This window comes from Trichomycterus rosablanca, chromosome 1, assembly GCF_030014385.1.
Source record: "Trichomycterus rosablanca isolate fTriRos1 chromosome 1, fTriRos1.hap1, whole genome shotgun sequence".
NCBI classification, from domain to species: domain Eukaryota; kingdom Metazoa; phylum Chordata; class Actinopteri; order Siluriformes; family Trichomycteridae; genus Trichomycterus; species Trichomycterus rosablanca.
Genome location: NC_085988.1, coordinates 59,116,268 through 59,135,550, shown reverse-complemented (window position 1 = coordinate 59,135,550; position 19,283 = coordinate 59,116,268). Strand labels below are relative to the sequence as shown.

The following is a 19,283-nucleotide window of genomic DNA, read 5'->3' as shown; positions in this document are numbered from 1 at the left end:
ATATTGCTGCTCTTTGAGTTGGTCATCTTCTAGACCTTCATCAATGGTCACAGAACGCTGCCCACAGGGCGCTGTTGGCTGAATATTTTTGGTTGGTGGACTATTCTCAGTCCAGCAGTGACAGTGAGGTGTTTAAAAACTCAATCAGCGCTGCTGTGTCTTATCCACTCATACCAGCATGACACACACTAACACACCACCACCCAAATAATACCTACTTTGTGGTGGTCCTGTGGGGGTCCTGACCATTGAAGAACAGCATGAAAGGGGGCTAACAAAGTAGAACTACAAAGTGCTTCTATATTGTAAGTGGAGCTGATAAAATAGACAGTGAGTGTAGAAACAAGGAGGTGGTTTTAATGTTATGGCTGATCGGTGTATGTGAGTGAACTGTCTGAGTGTGTACTGCCCTGCAATGAACGAGAAGCTTGTTTTTGCACCTTCCAGGTGGCACTGGACCAATCTCAACTCAGATCAAGCTTAAGCACTTAGTACAGATTAATGAATGGTATTGAAATTGTTTTATTAGATACTGTATGTTGGTGATTTTTCCCAATTGCATTTTCCACAATTTTCCTCCCAATCTAGTCGTATCCAATTACCCGATTGCATTACGCTTCCTCTCTGCCCAAGCTGCTCTCCACTCTGATTAAGGAGAGTGAGACTGACACACGCCCCCCTCCAGATATGCAGATCAGCTGTGTATGAAGAGCCACACCCTGATCAATGCATTATTTCTCGACTCTGTGCAGGCGCTATCAAGCAGTCAGCAGAGGTCGTTATGGCATCAGTTATAAGGTCTCTATCCAGCTCCCCACCCTGTATAAACAACAGCCAATCGTTGTTTATGTAGGTGCCCGCCCAGTCGGATGAGTTCGAAATGTCAGCTCTGGTGTGCTAGCGTGTTTTACCGCTGCGCCACCTGAGCGGCCGGTGATTATACATTTTAAAGTTTTATTATCATGATATTTTTATAAATAAATAATTCAGTAAGCTGTATTTAGTTAGCAACTGAGTACAGTAGTCTATTTATGCTAAAGTGGTGTAGAAACTGGTTTACATACTGTATATACTGTAGAACTGTGTAAGAAATGTCAAAGAAATTTTAAGTAAAAAAATACAGTTGTATAACTGTATGCTGAGTTTACAATAATAGTAATAATAAATATAGTAACTGAGAACAACAGATTTAGAATGTTTAACAGAGTAGTTTTTATATTACATACACAGTTTAGTACATTTTTATAAAGGGAAGATTGATTAGTAATGGAAGACTGCTCTTATATATACCAGTTAAATATTGCATGTTGAAATACTGCACCAGTCAGATAGTTTGTATCCAATTAATGCTGTTTATGAACCACTTATAATAGCTGAACCTTATTTAATAATGAATTAATTAAATAGATAAGATGATATAAAATATTGTTTATGTATTTCATGCTTATGCTATGTGGGTACAGTGCAAAATGTTATTCCCAGCTTGTTATGGCATTGCCCTGAAATATGCTACAGTATTTTTATACACAGTAGCCTAACTTAACATTTTTGGAAGGATAAACTACTAGATTTGTTTTTAATTGCCATTCAAATTTGGAAGCTGAAAGTCACTTTTGACTTTTGTGTCTTGCATATGAAATTTAATTCTTGCTTTGATATTTTTGTAAAAAAAAATTGCATACAGTTGGAGTACATTGAACTACATTTTAGTTTTATTAGTCTATTCACAAGGAAAGGCCAATTTGGTAGAATCGGAAGTTAGTAAGTACTGGTGTTGAGACCTTATTTGGGAAACGATCTTAAGTAAAACAAAACTGAAGTAAAAAGTATTTAAACAAAATAAGCCACAATCCAAACAGTGACACAAACCTTAGCCTTCCATGCATTTTCCATGATCGTAAGATCAACCAGATTTCTTTTTTAAGCTTACACTTTGCTGAGCCTACACTGCAGAGGGTGCTGGTCATGCCGCGTTTAAGATCGTATTAGTCTGAGAACAGGCTGGCAAAGGACTGGCGTAGGCTGCGTATGGTCTCAGCTTTGGCCTCGTCATCTACGGGGTTTCCTTTCAGTGTCTCCGTAAAGGTGTTTGTGAGAGACTGAGATTTGCTAAAAAAGGTAGATAAACACATTTGAATGATGAGAAGGTCTCAACAATCCTGACATATAGTAAAAGTATCAGTACATGAACATACACCGATCAGCCATAACATTAAAACCACCTCCTTGTTTCTACACTCAGTGTTTGTTTTATCAGCTCCACGTGCCATATAGAAGCACTTTGTAGTTCTACAATTACTGACTGTAGTCCATCTGTTTCTCTACATACTGTTTTCACCCTGTTCTTTAATGGTCAGGACCACCACAGGACCACTACAGAGCAGGTATTATTTAGGTGGTGGATCATTCTCAGAACATTCTCAGCAGTGACACTGACATGGTGGTGGTGTGTTAGTGTGTGTTGTGCTGGTATGAGTGGATAAGACACAGCAGCGCTGCTGGAGTTTTTAAATACCGTGTCCACTCACTGTCCACTCTATTAGACACTCCTACCTAGTTGGTCCACCTTGTAGATGTAAAGTCAGAGATGATCGCTCATCTATTGCTGCTGTTTGAGTTGGTCATCTTCTAGACCTTCATCAGTGGTCACAAGACGCTGCCCACAGGGTGCTGTTGGCTGGATATTTTTGGTTGGTGGACTATTCTCAGTCCAGCAGTGACAGTGAGGTGTTTAAACACTCCATCAGCATTGCTGTGTCTTATCCACTCATACCAGCACAACACACACTAACACACCACCACCATGTCAGTGTCACTGCAGTGCTGAGAATGATCCACCACCCAAATAATACCTGCTCTGTAGTAGTCCTGGGAGAGTCCTGACCATTGAAGAACAGCATGAAAGGGGGCTAACAAAGCATGCAGAGAAACAGATGGACTACAGTCAGTAATTGCAGAATTACAAAGTGCTTTTATATGGTAAGTGGAGCAGTGAGTGTAGAAACAAGGAGGTGGTTTTAATGTTATGGCTTATTGGTGTAAAGTGTGATAGAATTTGAGATACACATTTATATTAGCCACAGTTAGGCACAATTAAGGATGGGTTTGTTCTGAATATCTGTTGTGCCACCTGAGCAGCCTTACCAACAGTATTAAAATATCTTAATAAGAAACAACAGGGCTTAACAAAATATTGGAAATGGTTGGTGAAATATTAATTTAAGGATGCTAATCAGTAGTAGGGCCACTATTTGCCTTTAGAACAGCTTTAGTTTTACTGTAAATGGTCTTGTACAAGTTCTAAATGCATTGTGATGAAAGGTTGGACAAAAGCCTACTCTTTGTTTAAGGGATCAATGAGATCTACTTCACTGTCTATGCACAATGTATGTCTCATAAAATTTCAGTGATGTTTAGATCTGTTGACTGGGGTGACCATGGAGTGTGTGTACAAGGGCATTATCATCTTAAAATATGGGCACATCATCAGGGAAAAGTAAAAGCAATGAATGCGACAGACAGCTGTCACACCATGATTGAATGTATTATTTGGCTTTTTCAAACATAAATCCATACTGATCCATTAATGGCCTCCTCAAAACCATTAGTTTTTTAATTGCTCAGGGGTCCAATTTTCGTGCTCCTTTGGTCTTTGCACACTGGCCTTACAATTTTATGACAGCCCTGCTATGAACTTCATCTTTATAATGGTCACAGCTCATCTAGCTGTCAGAAGAGGTTTAATTAGCACACATTAGAGTCCTGACATATTGAAAGTAATTGCCTTAAACATCATTCTTATCATTTCTTTATTATTTTTAAGACAAACAGTTCTAAGTATAATATGGCATATTAATAATATCTAACATACTAGGCTCTTATACATACTCACATCCCGCAACCCCACCATCAACCTAGTCCTACACCCAGGTTTATTCTAGATTTGTGAGGAGCCCTCAACACAATAAGGAATAAGGAATGAATGAAATGGCTTACTTAAGCTGGGGTGCTTGCTTTTGAGAAGAGGCTGATGGGATTGGGCCAGGCTGGAAAGCCTGACTGGGAGAGGTGTTAGCAGAGCGCGTACGCTGTGGAGATCCCTGTGCCGACTGAGATGGGGAGGCGGCGCCTGAGCGAGAACCTCCTGCGAGCAAACACACACACACACACACACACACACACACACACACACACACACACACACACACTTTAAACTTCACAAAAGTAAAGTAATACATATTCTTTTAGTAATACATATTCATATTTTCCTACTCCCCCCCCCCCAATTTTATCCCCCAGTCTAATTGTGTCCAATTTACCCTGAATGCATCCTCTATACTGATTTGACCCTTCACCGCTGACTGAGGACGCCTCCCAACTGACATACGCCCCCTCCGGCACGCATAGTCAGTACGGATTGTGCATTTTTCACCTGCGCGAGTTGAGTTCATACACTTGACAGGCTCTGTGCTCGGAAGGCCACACCCCCACCAGTGTTATTCCTCAGCCCTTTGCAGGCGCCATCAGTCAGCCAGCAGGGGCCGCAGTTGCACCAGTTATGAGGACCTATGATCCGACTTTCTTTACCCTCTAACCCTGAACAACAGCCGATCGTTGTTCATGCGGCCGTCCAACCCAGTCGGAGAGGCAGAGCTGAGCTTCGATACGATGTATTCAAAACCCCAACTCTGGTGAGCTAGCGTACTTTACCGCTGCGCCACCTGAGCGGCCTAAATAATACATATTGTTGAGTAATACATATTCTTCTTTGTCTTTAAATACATAAATTATTGTTGTATTTAGTACAATGTATACTTTGTGTATAAACCTAAATGTTTAAAAGGAATTTGAGCATAAACTCTACCATCACTGTAAAGTTTTAGCACTGTTGTCAACAATAATAAATTAATAAATAAATGAATGAATTAATTAATTAATTAAATAAAACAGTTTACTTAAACTGGGGTGCTTGCTTTTGAGAAGAGGACAAATATACGTCAAAACATTCCACACGCAACCACCAGAGGTCGCAAATATTGCAATGCTAATAAGTTTCCTTGATCGTTTATTGATTCCTTCTAGTCATTCTTTTACTAACATTTATAATGTTCAGTGTTACTGTGGGTGTGAAAATACTCAAAATCAAAGGAAGCAAAATGTGAAAACGCAATGAACATAAAAAAATTCCATTGCTGGGTTACATGCTTACACGGGTGGCCCGGTGGGTAGCACTTCTGCCTCACAGAAAGGTCCTGGGTTCGATCCCCAGGTGGGGCAGTCCGGGTCCTTTCTGTGTGGAGTTTGCATGTTCTCCCTGTGTCTGCATGGGTTTCCTCCGGGTGCTCCGGTTTCCTCCCACAGTCCAAAGACATGCAAGTGAGGTAAACTGGAGATGCTAAATTGTCCATGACTGTGTTAGAAATAACCTTGTGAACTGATGAACCTTGTGTAATGAGTAACTACCGTTCCTGTCATGAATGTAACCAAAGTGTAAAACATGATGTTAAAATCCTAATAAACAAACAATAAACATGCTTACACAATCACTCAAACCTAGGGGCAGTTTATATCAACCAATTTATGTTATGCATGTATTTAGGAGATAGGAAAAACTGAAATACAAAACTCCTCACAGAGTGACTGGACACAGGGATCTAGAAACCATGTAGTGCAGGACCCATTCTTCCAGCTGCACCACCACCAAGTCACGCTTTTTAACATTGCCACCTTTGTACTGCACTGTTTTATACTGTATTATACTGTTCATGGCTGCCAAACAAAGAAGATATGGATACTGGACTGGCCTCAAAATAGAATGTGTGAAGAATTTTTTAACGGAAAATGTGTCAGCGACAACCCTATTGCACACCTTCAGAAAAACGTGTTTGCAGAAAGAATGGGACAAAACACCTGAAACACTTCATCACTTGGTATCATCCATGGCAAAATATCTTTTAACTGTGGTGAGAAAGAATGGCAACATTACAATGCAGTAAATGCTTTACAATCCCAACTTTTTTTGAAATGTGTTGAAGGCCTGAATTGCATGAATGGATGTTTATTAATAAATGTAATGAAGTTGACCAGACAAAACAACAAGCATGTAATGGAATATTGTTGGAGGTGTGGTTTGCACTTACAAAACTGAGTCTGGCTGTGGAACTAATACAATTCCAAAGAGATGACCTGGTTTCAGTTTTCTTAAGATGTCAACATAGGAAATAATGACTCACAAGAACAAAACACTATCCCTGTCTGATTACTACTATTACTAGATTTTCCAGGCAGTTATGTTTACACTTTGTTCTTTTTGACTCACCTTGAGCTCTTTTGGGCTGGGTTGTCTGTGGAAGAGGCTGTGTCTGTTTCAGAAAAAAGAAAGGCAGATTGTTTATTGTATTACTTTATATGTCATTAAATGTCCTCAGTCTTTTACCAGTTACTGAGGGGTGCCTTATCAGATTGCAATAAATAATATAAAGACATTTGTATGAGTTTGTAAAACAGTGTAATGCAACAATACTTAGGTAGGTGGTACAGGTCAAAGTAACATCCACATGGATAGCAGGACCCAAGGTTTCCCAGCAGAACATTGCCCAAAGCATCACACTGCCTCTGCCGACTTGCCTTCTTCCCATAGTGCATCCTGGTGCCATGTGATCCCCAGGTAAGCGACGCACACGCACCCGGCCATCCACGTGATGTTAAAGAAAACGTGATTCATCAGACAAGGACACTTTCTTCCATTGCTCCCTGGTCCAGTTCCGATGCTCACGTGCCCATTGTTGGCACTTTCGGTGGTGGACAGGGGTCAGCATGGGCACCCTGACTGGTTTTCAGCTATGCAGCCCCATGCACAACAAACTGTGATGCACTGTGTATTCTGACACCTTTCTATCAGAACCACTCATCAATGAGCCTTGGCTGCCCATGACCCTGTCGCCGGTTTACCACTGTTCCTTCCTTGGACCGCTTTTGATAGATACTGACCACTGCAGACTGGGAACACCCCACAAGAGCTGCAGTTTTGGAGATGTTCTGACCCAGTCTTCTAGCCATCACAATGTGGCCCTTGTGAAACTCACTTAAATCCTTACGCTTGCCCATTTTTCCTGTTTCTAACACATCAACTTTAAGGATAAAATGTTCACTTGCTGCCTAATATATCCCACCCACTAACAGGTGCCATGATGAAGAGATAATCAGTGTTATTCACTTCACCTGTCAGTGGTCATAATGTTATGCCAGGTCGGTGTTGATTGCCACCAATTTTATTAAATAACTATATTTCGTTTTGTGTCTTGTTTTGCATTGTTTGTGTTGCCTGGGTCACGGTAAATATCCTGGACAAAATATTGGTTGTTTTAGGATCAGTAGTAATTTTCTGTATTAATACTGAGGCACAGTGTATAACACAGCTGTTATGTAATTGTATGGAAGCAATGTTGTGATGGTAGTGTTTTCTTAGCAGTACCTTGGCATTAGGGGCCTGTGGAGAAGTGATTCCTAGCAGGGAAAAAGCCATTTTGTTGAGAACCAGATCAGCAATAAGTTGTTTGTCCTCTTCCACATGCTCACCAATCAGAGGCATGGAGCTGTCCATTACCTGAGGATATAACATCAAGAATCAGTATATGTATGCATGCAGGCTAATTATGTAACACTGGATGTAGTACCCATCCATGGCCACACTGTGTAGTTGTTGTAATGCTTTTAAATGTTACACTGAAGAATACGTTACAACCGCAATACTGGACGTACAGACACAGTTGTATATAATAAAATAAAATATGTAGACAAATAGATGGACTACAGTCAGTAATTGTAGAACTACAACGTGCCCCTATATTGTAAGTAGAGCTGATAAAATGGACAGTGAGTGTAGAAACAAGGAGGTGGTTTTAATGTTAGGGCTGATCGGTGTATTAGAAACCTTTCAATTGTAGTGGCTTTATAATAGTTAGTTTAAGGGGCTGTTACTTATCCAAACCAGGTATTTTACTAAATAATAAATAAATAATATAATTTTTTGAGTATTTTCTTTTTTATGATGAGAGTTGTAAGTTATACAGCTGGAAAAAGTTAGACTCTGCGGTCAGTGTTTTTGGGTGGCACTGGCCATAAAGCAATTATTGCTAATGTAGCTTGTAACTGTTTGCTAGTACTGTTATTGCAATTTACTAACTATGCACAATTGCTCTTCAGTAATAGTCATTTTCAGAAGTTTTGAACAACAAGAACATACAGAGGTTCAGTCTGTACACTGCCTGTAATATAAGAAGTCCTTCTTATAATGCACTATGATTTCTGCAGCAGTGCTTAACATCTTCAAACAATGCTTGTCCAGAACATACACTCATTCATTATTGAGGGGTATTATTTTTACAAAACACACACACACACACACAGCCACCTAACCTGACTGCATGCCTTTGGACTTGAGATAAAACCCATGCAGACACAGGGAGAACATGCAAACGAAATAGGGAAATAAGAACATAAACAGGAAATAAAATGTAATGATTGAAATGACAACCACTATTACAAACAGTTGTGCAGGTTAATTGCCAGATAATAGTATATACACTAGCATTCAAAAAAAGTACAAGGCCAACTGGCAATTGAAGATGATGCAGTCGCCAAAACTCAGTGATTCAAGGGCAACCATCCACAAGCCATGCCAATTAATGGCAACAGGAAGAAACAGTAACAAATAGACGCTGTCTGACAGGGCTAGACACACTTAATACATAATATTATGCTAAACATCTCAAAAATACAACTACGTAAATACAGATAACCAGGTACAACCACAAATAACACATGATTACATGACCATTAATCTAGTCTGTACATCATTACCTTCACAAAGCTGGAATTTATAGCACAAATGTTTTGTACCCAGGGTGCCAGGATGAAGTCAAGCTCCTGGCTTCTCCAACACCCAGATTTAGGGAGCTACAGCGGTGGCCTTTCTCACAAACTTCAGTTAGTTTTAACCGCTATGTATGACTATGCAGGTCCATTTAACAGTGAGCTTGGCAAATAGTTTGATGAGCCAGTTTATGATTAGAGAGATACATATGCAGAGATGTTAAATAAAGTTTATACAGATCTAAGTAAAATAGTAAAGGAATAGGGTCAGGCTTAGACAAATTGAGTGTCCTTAATATTGTTTATGATTGCTGATTAACAGTAAATAAAGAGATTGCTTACTTAAGCCTCCAAAGAAGAGTATGAATAAGAGGAATGGAGCGAAGCTCCAAATGTGGGTGTTGATCAGAAACATGGATGGGTAGATGAAGATTAGTCAGTTGGGGTTTTGCTTGATGGGTCTTTGTTGGCAGCGGTGACAGGAGGGGCTTGGCCAGTGTTTAGATAGACTTGTAAGTATTGTGTTATTCTAATTTAAGTTATATATATATAAGCTTTAAAAATAGATGTAAAAAATGACTGAACAGTCATCTGATGTAAACACCGAAATAGCTAGCCGAAGCCAATGGTGGCAAGATAAAACTTCATGAGGTACAAAAGAAAGAAAACTTTAGAGGAAGCAGGCTCAACAGGAGAACCCATTCTTATTTTATCTACACAAGTATTGAGGTTAACTCCTGGTGTAGCATGTAATATATTTAATAAATGAATCACAGGTTGGGGCGATTAAAGGGTTATTGGGATAAATTAGAGAAGGGAAATGGATTATTAAGTGAGGGGCTGGACTGTTAAATAATGTACATCTCCACCTCCATCCAAAAAGAATAATTTGGAGGCCAAGTTACCACCTTTAACTTTTTATCATGTTACTCAAACCATTTCTGAACATTTGTTGCTGTGTGGCAGGGCATATTATACTGCTGAAAGAGGCCAATGTAATTAGGGAATACTGTTGCCATGAACGGGTATACTTGGTCTACAACAATGGTAAATGACACACAAGCACATGGTTGTCCACATAATGTAAAAAAACATGATTCATCAGACCTCCTATTCTTCTCCTATTGCTCTTTGGTCTAGTTACGATGCTCACTTGCCCTTTGAAAGCAGAAATGGCACAGCACTCAGCATTGAGTAATGTTATGTAGCCCCATTCACAGTAAGCTGCAATGCATTGTGTGTTCTGACACCTTTCTAATACAGTCGGCATTAACTTGTCAGGCAGTATGTCCTACAGCAGCTTTGCTGTGGTTTCAGACCAGATGGGCTAGCCTTTACTTCATTCACACATAAATGAGCTTTGGTCATGTGGGGTAGCCTTCCTCCTTTCTACTAGGGAGCCATAGAGAGGTCTCATTCTTGTATGATTTGTATTCTCATTCTTGTTTGATGATAAAATGTTTGAGAGTTGTTGAACTAATACTATGCTTTCTGCTTGGATCTCCTTGTTGAGAAATGTGTTTAATGTTCATCATAAGTAATCTAAACCTACTGCTAATGCTAAGGCTATTTCCTGATTTGGGTATTGTATTGTTTACATGCAGTTACCTTTTAACATTAGTAACTCAGCCGCTCAGGTGGGGCAGCGGTAAAATAAGCTAGCACACCAGAGCTGGGATTTCTAATGCATCGTATCGAATCTCAGCTCTGCCTTCCAGCTGGGCTGGGAGGCTATATGAACAACGTTTGGCTGTTGTTCATCCAGGGAGGGAGCTGGACAGGGACCTCATAACTGATGCAATTACGACCTCTGCTGGCTGATTATTGGCATCTGCACAGAGTAGAGGAATATCAGGGTGCGATCAGGGTGTGTCTCTCCATGCACAGGGCATATGAGCTCGCCTCGTGCAGGAGAAAAGATGCAGTTGGCTACTGCTCATGTGTCGGAGGGTGCGTGTGTCAGTTTGCACTCCACAATCGGGGCAGAGGTCAGCACCAGTAGAGAGGAAGCATAACGCAATTGGGTGAAATTGGACGTGCTAAAAATCAGGAGAAAAAGGGAGAAAATGCATAAAAAAAACAAAAACATTAGTAACTCTTTCTTACACATATTCCTAGTTATAACAAAGAACACAGAAGACCTCCATTTCTCCAGTGGGACCTAATATTTCCATTCTTGAGATTTATCGGCATAATATAATTCTCACATAATTCTCTCTTACATAGTTCATGTGACAGTATTATGTTCTGTTTGTGTTTAAGTTTGATGGGGATTTGTGTGCAAGTGGACTAAAGGGCACTTCTGTAAAACTTTTTGGCAACGCGATTAATTCACCTCTAATCCTTTCTACTTGGCTGCTTTTATACATACTTTTGGGCAACATTAGGCTCAGTCATTCCCATTCTCAGTTTTTGTAGCCCTCTCTGTGGTGTGCTCTAGGTGTAACACTGCTTATTGTGAAAATCCCAGTAGACTATCTTAGTTTTTAAGATAGTTGTGTAGCCATCACACTTTGGCCCTTATTAAAGTTGCTCAGATTCTTCTGCTTGCCTATTTTTCATGCTCTTATCACAACAACAACAGACCTGCTGTCTAATATATTTACATTTTCAGCATTTAGCAGACGCTTTTATCCAAAGCGACTTACAGTATACAATCTAAGCAATTGAGGGTTAAGGGCCTTGCTCAAGGGCTCAACAGTGGTAACCTGGCAGTGGTGGGGTTTGAGCCAGTAACCTTTTGATTACTAGTCCAGTACCTTAACCGCTAGGCTACAACTGCCTTATATCGCCCACCCCTAGGTGCCATTGTAATTAAATAATCAATGTTATTCACTTCACCTCTCACATGTTGTGGCTGATTGGTGTATGCGATTTTTACTAAACATTCACACACTGTACTCTTAATCTTTTATCTTTATTGTTAGTTTTATAAGCTGTAGACTCTAGTATGTTTATCTGCTTGTTTCTATCTGCAGTATATCAATCTTTTAGCTGTTTTACTATATCTAATATTGCTCTAGTTAGTAATTGGAATGACCTGTATTCACAAGATTTTTTAAAGTAAGTTGTAGTAAGGCTTACTGAAGCAACACCAGGAAGGTTCTGCCTGTTACACCAGTCATTTCAAATCCCAATGCCCTGGCACATACCTCTCTATAATTTACAGACTCAGAGTTATTCAGCAGACAAGAATATTAAATCAGGAGAAGGGTACAAAAAATTTCAAGGCATGACATATACCATGGAATACAGTGAAGACACAGTCATCAACAAGTGAATAAATGATGGCACAACAGTGACATTACCAAGACCTGGACGTCCTTCAAAAACTGAAAACAAGAAGAAAACTGTTCCCGAGAGGCCCAGAGCTACACTAACGGAGCTGCAAAAATCTTTGGCAAGTACTGGTTGTTAATACTCCTGTATGTCTGGGCAGTAGGGTAAGGTGGCAAAAAAAACATCCAGGCCCAGCTTGCAAAATGTGTTATGGTTTGATGAAACCAAGATTGAACTTTTTGGCCATTATTTGGCTCAAAAACAACACTAAGCATCACCAAAAGAACAGCACGATTTGGTTGAAACTGGGTATTTAGTCAAGGTGACTGGAATTATGAACCGTTCCAAATTTCAGACAATTTTGGCAACCTTGATGTGCTAAAAAGCTAAAGATGAGGAGGATTTTCACCTTTTAGAATGTCAAAGGCCTGAGCTCAGACCTGAATCCAACTGAAAATCTGTAGGGTGACCTGAAAAGAGCTGTACACAGGAGATGATCTCACAGTCTGACAGATTTGGGGTGCTTTTGCAAGGAAGAGTGAGCAAAGATTGCTAAAATAAGAGGTGATAAGCTGATAGACTCCTACCCCCCCAAAAAAAACCGAGTGCTGTCATAAAATCAAACGGTGCTTCAACGAAGTATTAGTTTAAGGGTGTGCATATTGTATGGATTTATTGTAGGTTTTTTATTCTCCCTTAAAAGATTTCAGTTAGTTAATCAATAAGTTCTATGACTAATGAATGCCTATAAAGTCCAAAGGTTTCCCCCACCTCTCAGATTCCTGCCCGTTGGTAGATTGTCCACTCTAACCTGCCCCGAAAGTTATATTAGTCCCCTGTCATAGTTGTATTCCTTTCTTCATTGTTTCTGAGTATGCTCTGAACCCACAATGACCCTGACTAGACTGAACCGGTTAATGAAGTGAATAAGTAATTAATTATAGTATGTGAAAGATGAGGTCATTTACTTGCAGCAACAGCACATTACAGTAACATTCATTCAAGTATGTCAGGGCCCCCACTGAGAAATAGTTCAAAAATGGAATGTGCTGTGTCACAGACTCCCTGGAGCATGACACTTCCTGTCACATCCGGAGTTTCAAAATGAAAGTTAAACTGAGTAAATAAACCAGAGTGTTATATTAACAGGACTGAACTGGACTGAACAGGACTGAATATTAAATGATGCCCAAATAAGGACATTTTAGCAGCACTGTTCGGCTTGTTTAACTGGCTATTCAGAGTGAAAATGCAAAGTACCAGATAGACTAGAAGTCTAGCCCGATAAAAGTTATCAAAGTAAACAATGACCAATGTGTTGTGTAATTGATTTTAAATAAATGTGCAATTTTTACCCATCAATCTACACTTTATTACCTATAATGAAGTAAAGACATGTTTTAGGAGTTTAAAAATTAATTGAAACTAAGAAACTCTCTTACTCACGAAAGTATTCAGACCCTTTGCTGTGGTGCTCCAAATTGTAGTCAGGTGCATCCCGTTTGCTTTAATTATTTTTGAGATGTGTCTAGAACTCAATTGGAGTTCAACTGTTGCAATTTAAATTGATTGGATATAGTTTGGAAACACACACATATAGAATACCTTTATTTGTCATATATACATATACAGTGGACCCTTGACTTACGAATTTAATTGGTTCCAAAGGGCAGTTCTTAAGTCAAAATGTTCGTTAGTTAAACCTATTTTTCCCATAAGAAATAATGTAAACAGAATTAATCTATGCCAGACCTCCCAAACCACCCCCTTACCTAACCTTTCTAATGTCTTAAATGGTCTTTTTTGTTATAAATACAAGTATATTTTCCCTTAATCTTAAATTATAGAATAGGTAATACTGTAATAAACAATAATAAACAACAATTCACAGTAATACAGTACTGTACATAAAAAACACACACATCACATTTCAGTACAGTACGTGTGCTGTACCATACACCATAATACATTTCCTTCTTTTTATATAAAATGTATCTACTAGAAACAACAATAACTCTCATATTTCTCTATTATTTCCTTCTTTATTTCAATAGTGTTGTATTTTGTAGGTGTAACTGCATGAAAGAAAGAATACTTTACTGAGCCGAATTCCTCCTTCTCTCTCACTCACTGTCCCCTCTGTCTGATACACATTGACAGCTACTGGCACAACACATAGTGATTTTTTCATTTTCTCACCACTGCGCTTCCTCTGCACATTCTTTGGGGACATTTTAATATTGAATTTTACAAAATATAAAGAAAACACTGGAAAAACACCGTCTGCTGTCCGAATGTTTGCTCACTGTATGTATATATACAGAGAGACGGTCGGAGTCAACTTGTTCGTGACGTCACATGTTTCACGAATTTCTGTTCGTAATCCGAAATTTGTTCGTACGTTCAGTTGAAAAAGATCGCTCGTAACCCGAAATGTTCGTATGGTAAACCGTTCGTAACTCAAGGGTCTACTGTACTTGTGCCCAGTACAACGGAATTCTTTTCTTTGAATATCCCAGCTTGTTTGAAAGTTGGGGTCAGAGCCCATGGTCAGTTGTTGTACGGCGCCCCTGGAGGAGAGAGGGTTAAGGGCCTTGCTCAAGGGCCCAACAGTGGCTGCATGGCTGAGCTGGGATTTGAACTCTCAACCTTTCAGTTGATAGCCCAAAGCTCTACCCACTAGGCAACCACTGTCCCTTGGGCAATAAGAGCCCACAAATCATAGTACATAGTACAAGGAACTAAATAACCTTTATGTACATAATCAAATTGTGGAGAGGCAAAGATCAGGGTGACCTTGAGTGGTCCTAGAACTACAGTGGCCTAGTAGTAGTCATACTGGTCCTGTTTGCAGTGCACAGTCAATCTAGTCACTCTATTTTCAAGCCATTCATACAGCTACCTCGGTCACTGGACTATTCAGTAAGCGCAACTGTTAGCATTATTCTGTGGAGGTCTACACATATTATTTTGATGCATCTTTAAACCACATTTAAATTCTTATTTTGATAATTTTACTGTATGCACATTGCATTGTTTTTAAATTTTATTCAACATCTGTATTTATATATCTCAAAATAAAATCGTCAGGGCCCTTTAAACACTCAGAGGTGACCTAAGATATTCTAAATATAACATAATGTGCACTGTATAATATAACAAGTAATCAGTTCGAATTTTATTCTATCTATTCATATGGAGGCTGAGGGGGCTTACAGTTCGCATTTGTACAGTTGTTCAGATTTGTTAACAAATCTTTAGTTAAAGAAAAGTACAAAAAAATATTTCAAATATTTGCTCTGAACTTAGTTGCATTTTGTACTGGAAAACAAATGTACACACACCATGAACACACTCAAAAACCAAGCATGTTTACCACTGTTACATCACCTTTCCTTTTTATTACATTTTTTAAATATTTGGGAACCATGAGTACTAATTGTAGCAGTTTTTTAATGAAATTATCTCCCATTCTTACTTGATACAAGACTTCAGCTTGTTAACAGTGTGTGGTCACTTTTGTCTGATTCTTCGACTCTTGATTTATTAGGCATTTTCAATAGGAGAAAGATCTAGACTGTAGGCAGGTCCAGCGACAATTGTACCTTTACTCATATGCAAGTCACCCATGCTGTGGGCACTGATGCACCCCCATACTATGACAGATGTTGGCTTTTGCATCTTTCACTGATAACAGTCTAAATAGTCTGTTTCATCTTTGGCATGGAGAACTCAATGGCCATTTTTTCAGAAAACACACTAAAACCAAAGCAACAAAGCAACCCCAAAACATCTATACACCTTCACAGTGTTCGACTCTAGAGACTGTGTAAGTTCTAGAAAACATTAGTCTGGCTTTAATATGTTTTGTGTCAGCAGTGGGGTCCACCTGAATCTTCCACAACAGTGTCCCATTTCATTCAGATGAAAATGGATAGTGCAAGTTGTACCCTGTGTCTACAGGTGTGCTTTTGGTGTTTAAATGAGGCCCTTTATCCTGGTCATGGTTGTGGTAGACCTAGTTTCACTGGGAAGGACTGACTACAAGGCAGAAACAGGGTTCCAATCCATCATAGGACTTCAGCCAACTCCCCACCCCAACATAGTCAATCATGTCTGTGGTTCTCACATATTCTGACAAATATTTGCTCTTCTTTCTATTCTCTACTAAGTTTTGCAAGAGTATTGCAGCCAAACGCTACATGCTACAGGTGAGTTTAAGTACAAATTAAAGGAGCATCACAGGATTACAATCTAGAAACTAGAATTTCTTACAGTTTCACTCTAAGAAGGTGCCAATAAATTTTCCCAGTCCATTTTTGGAGTTCTGTGTGGATTGTTATTAGATTTAACATTACTTTTAGTTTTTTGTGTTGTTCTAATGCAAACAAAATAAATAATCATATTTAACTGCAACAATTTTCTTGGAGAAGTGCAGTGGGACCTATATTTTGGCTATGACAGTATAAACAGGGCTATAAAACAGTATTTGCCCAATTCCCTACTTTATTCTATTTTAGTATATTTGTCACACTTGTTTCAGATTAACTAATACTTAAGTTGCCTACAGTGCCTACACATGCCTACAGTGAAGCATGGCGGTGGCTTGGTGATGCTCTTGTGCTTGCTAGCACTGGAAACCTGCAGCATGTGGTGGGCAAGATTTATTAAATCAATTATCAGTAAATGCTAGGAGAAAGCGTCATGCTTTCTGTGAGCAAGCTGAAGTTTGGGCTTTCATCCAACAGAACAATGATCCCAAGCATGCCAAGTCCACCCAGGCTTGGTTTCACAAGATGTCCTGGAAGATTCTGGAGTGGTCAGCACGCAAAACCGAAAAACTAAAATGAACTGACGGCCATTGTCCACAAGGAATTAGTTAAGATTCCTCAGGAACACTGCTAGAAGCTGGTCTCTGGCTATGTATTACATTTGCAGCAGGTCATAATAGCACAAGGGTGCTGAGTACTATGGATGCTTGTCATGAAGGGATTGAATAATTCTGATAATAATCTGATAATGCAGTTGTCATTAAAAGTTTCATTTTGTGTTGAACTTGGACTTGAGATATGTAATTGTTCTTGTTTGGTTTATTGCAAACAGCTCGAATTTTGTAAATTTTGCTAATAAATCTACTTTGCAATGTACTGTATGTTGAATAGTTTTGATTGCAACTGTAACTTGTTAAACATTTTTTTAATTAAATGCCAGCAGCAATGCTTGATTAAAATAATGCTTTTGTGGTTGGAATAAAGTACAATACCCTATTTTCAAAAGGTAAAAGTCCAAAATAATGAATGCAAGAAATGTTACACATATTTTCTTACATTTCTACACTTATTTACATTTACATTTTCAGCATTTAGCAGACGCTTTTATCCAAAGCGACTTACAGTACTGTGACAGTACACTATCTAAGCAATTGAGGGTTAAGGGCCTTGCTTAGGGGCCCAACAGTGGCAACCTGGCAGTAGTGGGGCTTGAACCAGCGACCTTTCGATTACTAGTCCAGTACCTTAACCACTAGGCTACAACTGCCTTATCATAATACAGACCCTGATGTGGTTGTGTGTACTTGGTTGCCTAAGAGTAGACACGCTGGTGATTCTTTACTGGGAGTGAGAAAGTGAAACAAAATTGTAATACATCATTACATCATCTCAGAGTAAAGGCAGACTAGGGTCCTTATCTCTGCTGGACCATCATCAATGCGAATACTTGGGAGGTGAGTGCCTAGGACTAATCTGGTTCTCCTGAGTTCACTATGACAAAAGTGCAACAATCTGCTCATTTACACAGATGTGTCCTGCCAAGAGGGTAACACTAGCTGCTCTGCTATAAATAAGCTTGACAAGTGGCCTCAGCATGCCAGGACTCTCAGAGGTGGTAGTGGAGTGCTTTTCTTACACACACGACTTCAGACGTCTGCCCTTCACATTATCTGTGAACCAGAGATATGTGTAAAGCATATGTCCTGCCAGGTTTTCCCCTGTACCGCTCATCAATAAATAATGTTTACACAAAATGCTTTCACAATGGTAGGAGTCTGGGCAAGGTTATGGTAAAAGTCTGAGGACATAAACTATGCATTTTAAATATAATACACTGATATACATCTATTTGTGGTGCCAGTATTTATTTTTCATAACAACTATGTGAACCTTTGTTATAAAGATGGAACCAAAGGTACATATTTTGTTGCTTTATGATGTACTGTATATCTAACAGAGAGAAAGAACATTGTACTACATTGTAAAAGTTTATAAAAGTGTAAGCCCTATTTCAGTGGAAAATCTGGACATTGTTTACAGACAATAGGGTTTTATATTAGAAAGACGAAAGTATAATTATGTTTAACTAACAAAAATACTACTTTTTTATTAGTTATATTAGTTAACCATATGGGAAAAGTTATAGATTGATACAAGATGATACATTTAAGAGGTTAGACTACTAAAGTAGAAAAAATACAATGCATATTTACTATTTACCTGGTCATGGGCTTTCAATATAGTCTGCTGCCCAGTTTGAAATAAACACATGCTCTGGAGTCATTTTGCTTTCTGGCACACACACTAACATTAAGGTTATGTGTGCCATCATTAATATGACTATTTCAGTAGTCACCTTAAAATGCACTGCACTCCATTTAACAGTGTTTGCAAAATGATTTGCCAACAGCGTTTCATTCCTGCTGTACTACATATGTACACCAATCAGCCATAACATTAAAACCACCTCCTTGTTTCTACACTCACTGTCCATTTTATCAGCTCCACTTACCATATAGAAGCACTTGAATTTCTACAATTACTGACTGTAGTCCATCTGTTTCTCTGCATGTTTTGTTACCCCCATTTCATGCTGTTCTTCAATGGTCAGGACTCTCCCAGGACCACTACAGAGTAGGTATTATTTGGGTGGTGGGTCATTCTCAGCACTGCAGTGACACTGACATGGTGGTGGTGTGTTAGTGTGTGTTGTGCTGGTATGAGTGGATCAGACACAGCAGCGCTGCTGGAGTTTTTAAACACCTCACTGTCACTGCTGGACTGAGAATAGTCCACCAACCAAAAATATCCAGCCAACAGCGCCCTGTGGGCGGCGTCCTGTGACCACTGATGAAGGTC

General features: G+C 39.2%; 1 protein-coding gene across 1 annotated transcript in view; it reads right to left on the bottom strand.

Annotated features, from left to right (window-relative positions):
• Positions 1-1,792: 1,792 nt before the first annotated feature.
• syn3 (synapsin III) overlaps positions 1,793-19,283 on the bottom strand; it is a 178,429-nt gene continuing 160,938 nt past the window's right edge. The window contains exons 11-14 of the mRNA XM_063004723.1: positions 7,475-7,606; positions 6,320-6,362; positions 3,997-4,144; positions 1,793-2,109 (exon numbers count right to left, since the gene is read on the bottom strand). Of these exons, the coding sequence (XP_062860793.1) occupies positions 1,986-2,109; positions 3,997-4,144; positions 6,320-6,362; positions 7,475-7,606 (447 nt within the window). The 3' untranslated portion in view covers positions 1,793-1,985. The remainder of the gene's footprint in view (positions 2,110-3,996; positions 4,145-6,319; positions 6,363-7,474; positions 7,607-19,283) is intronic.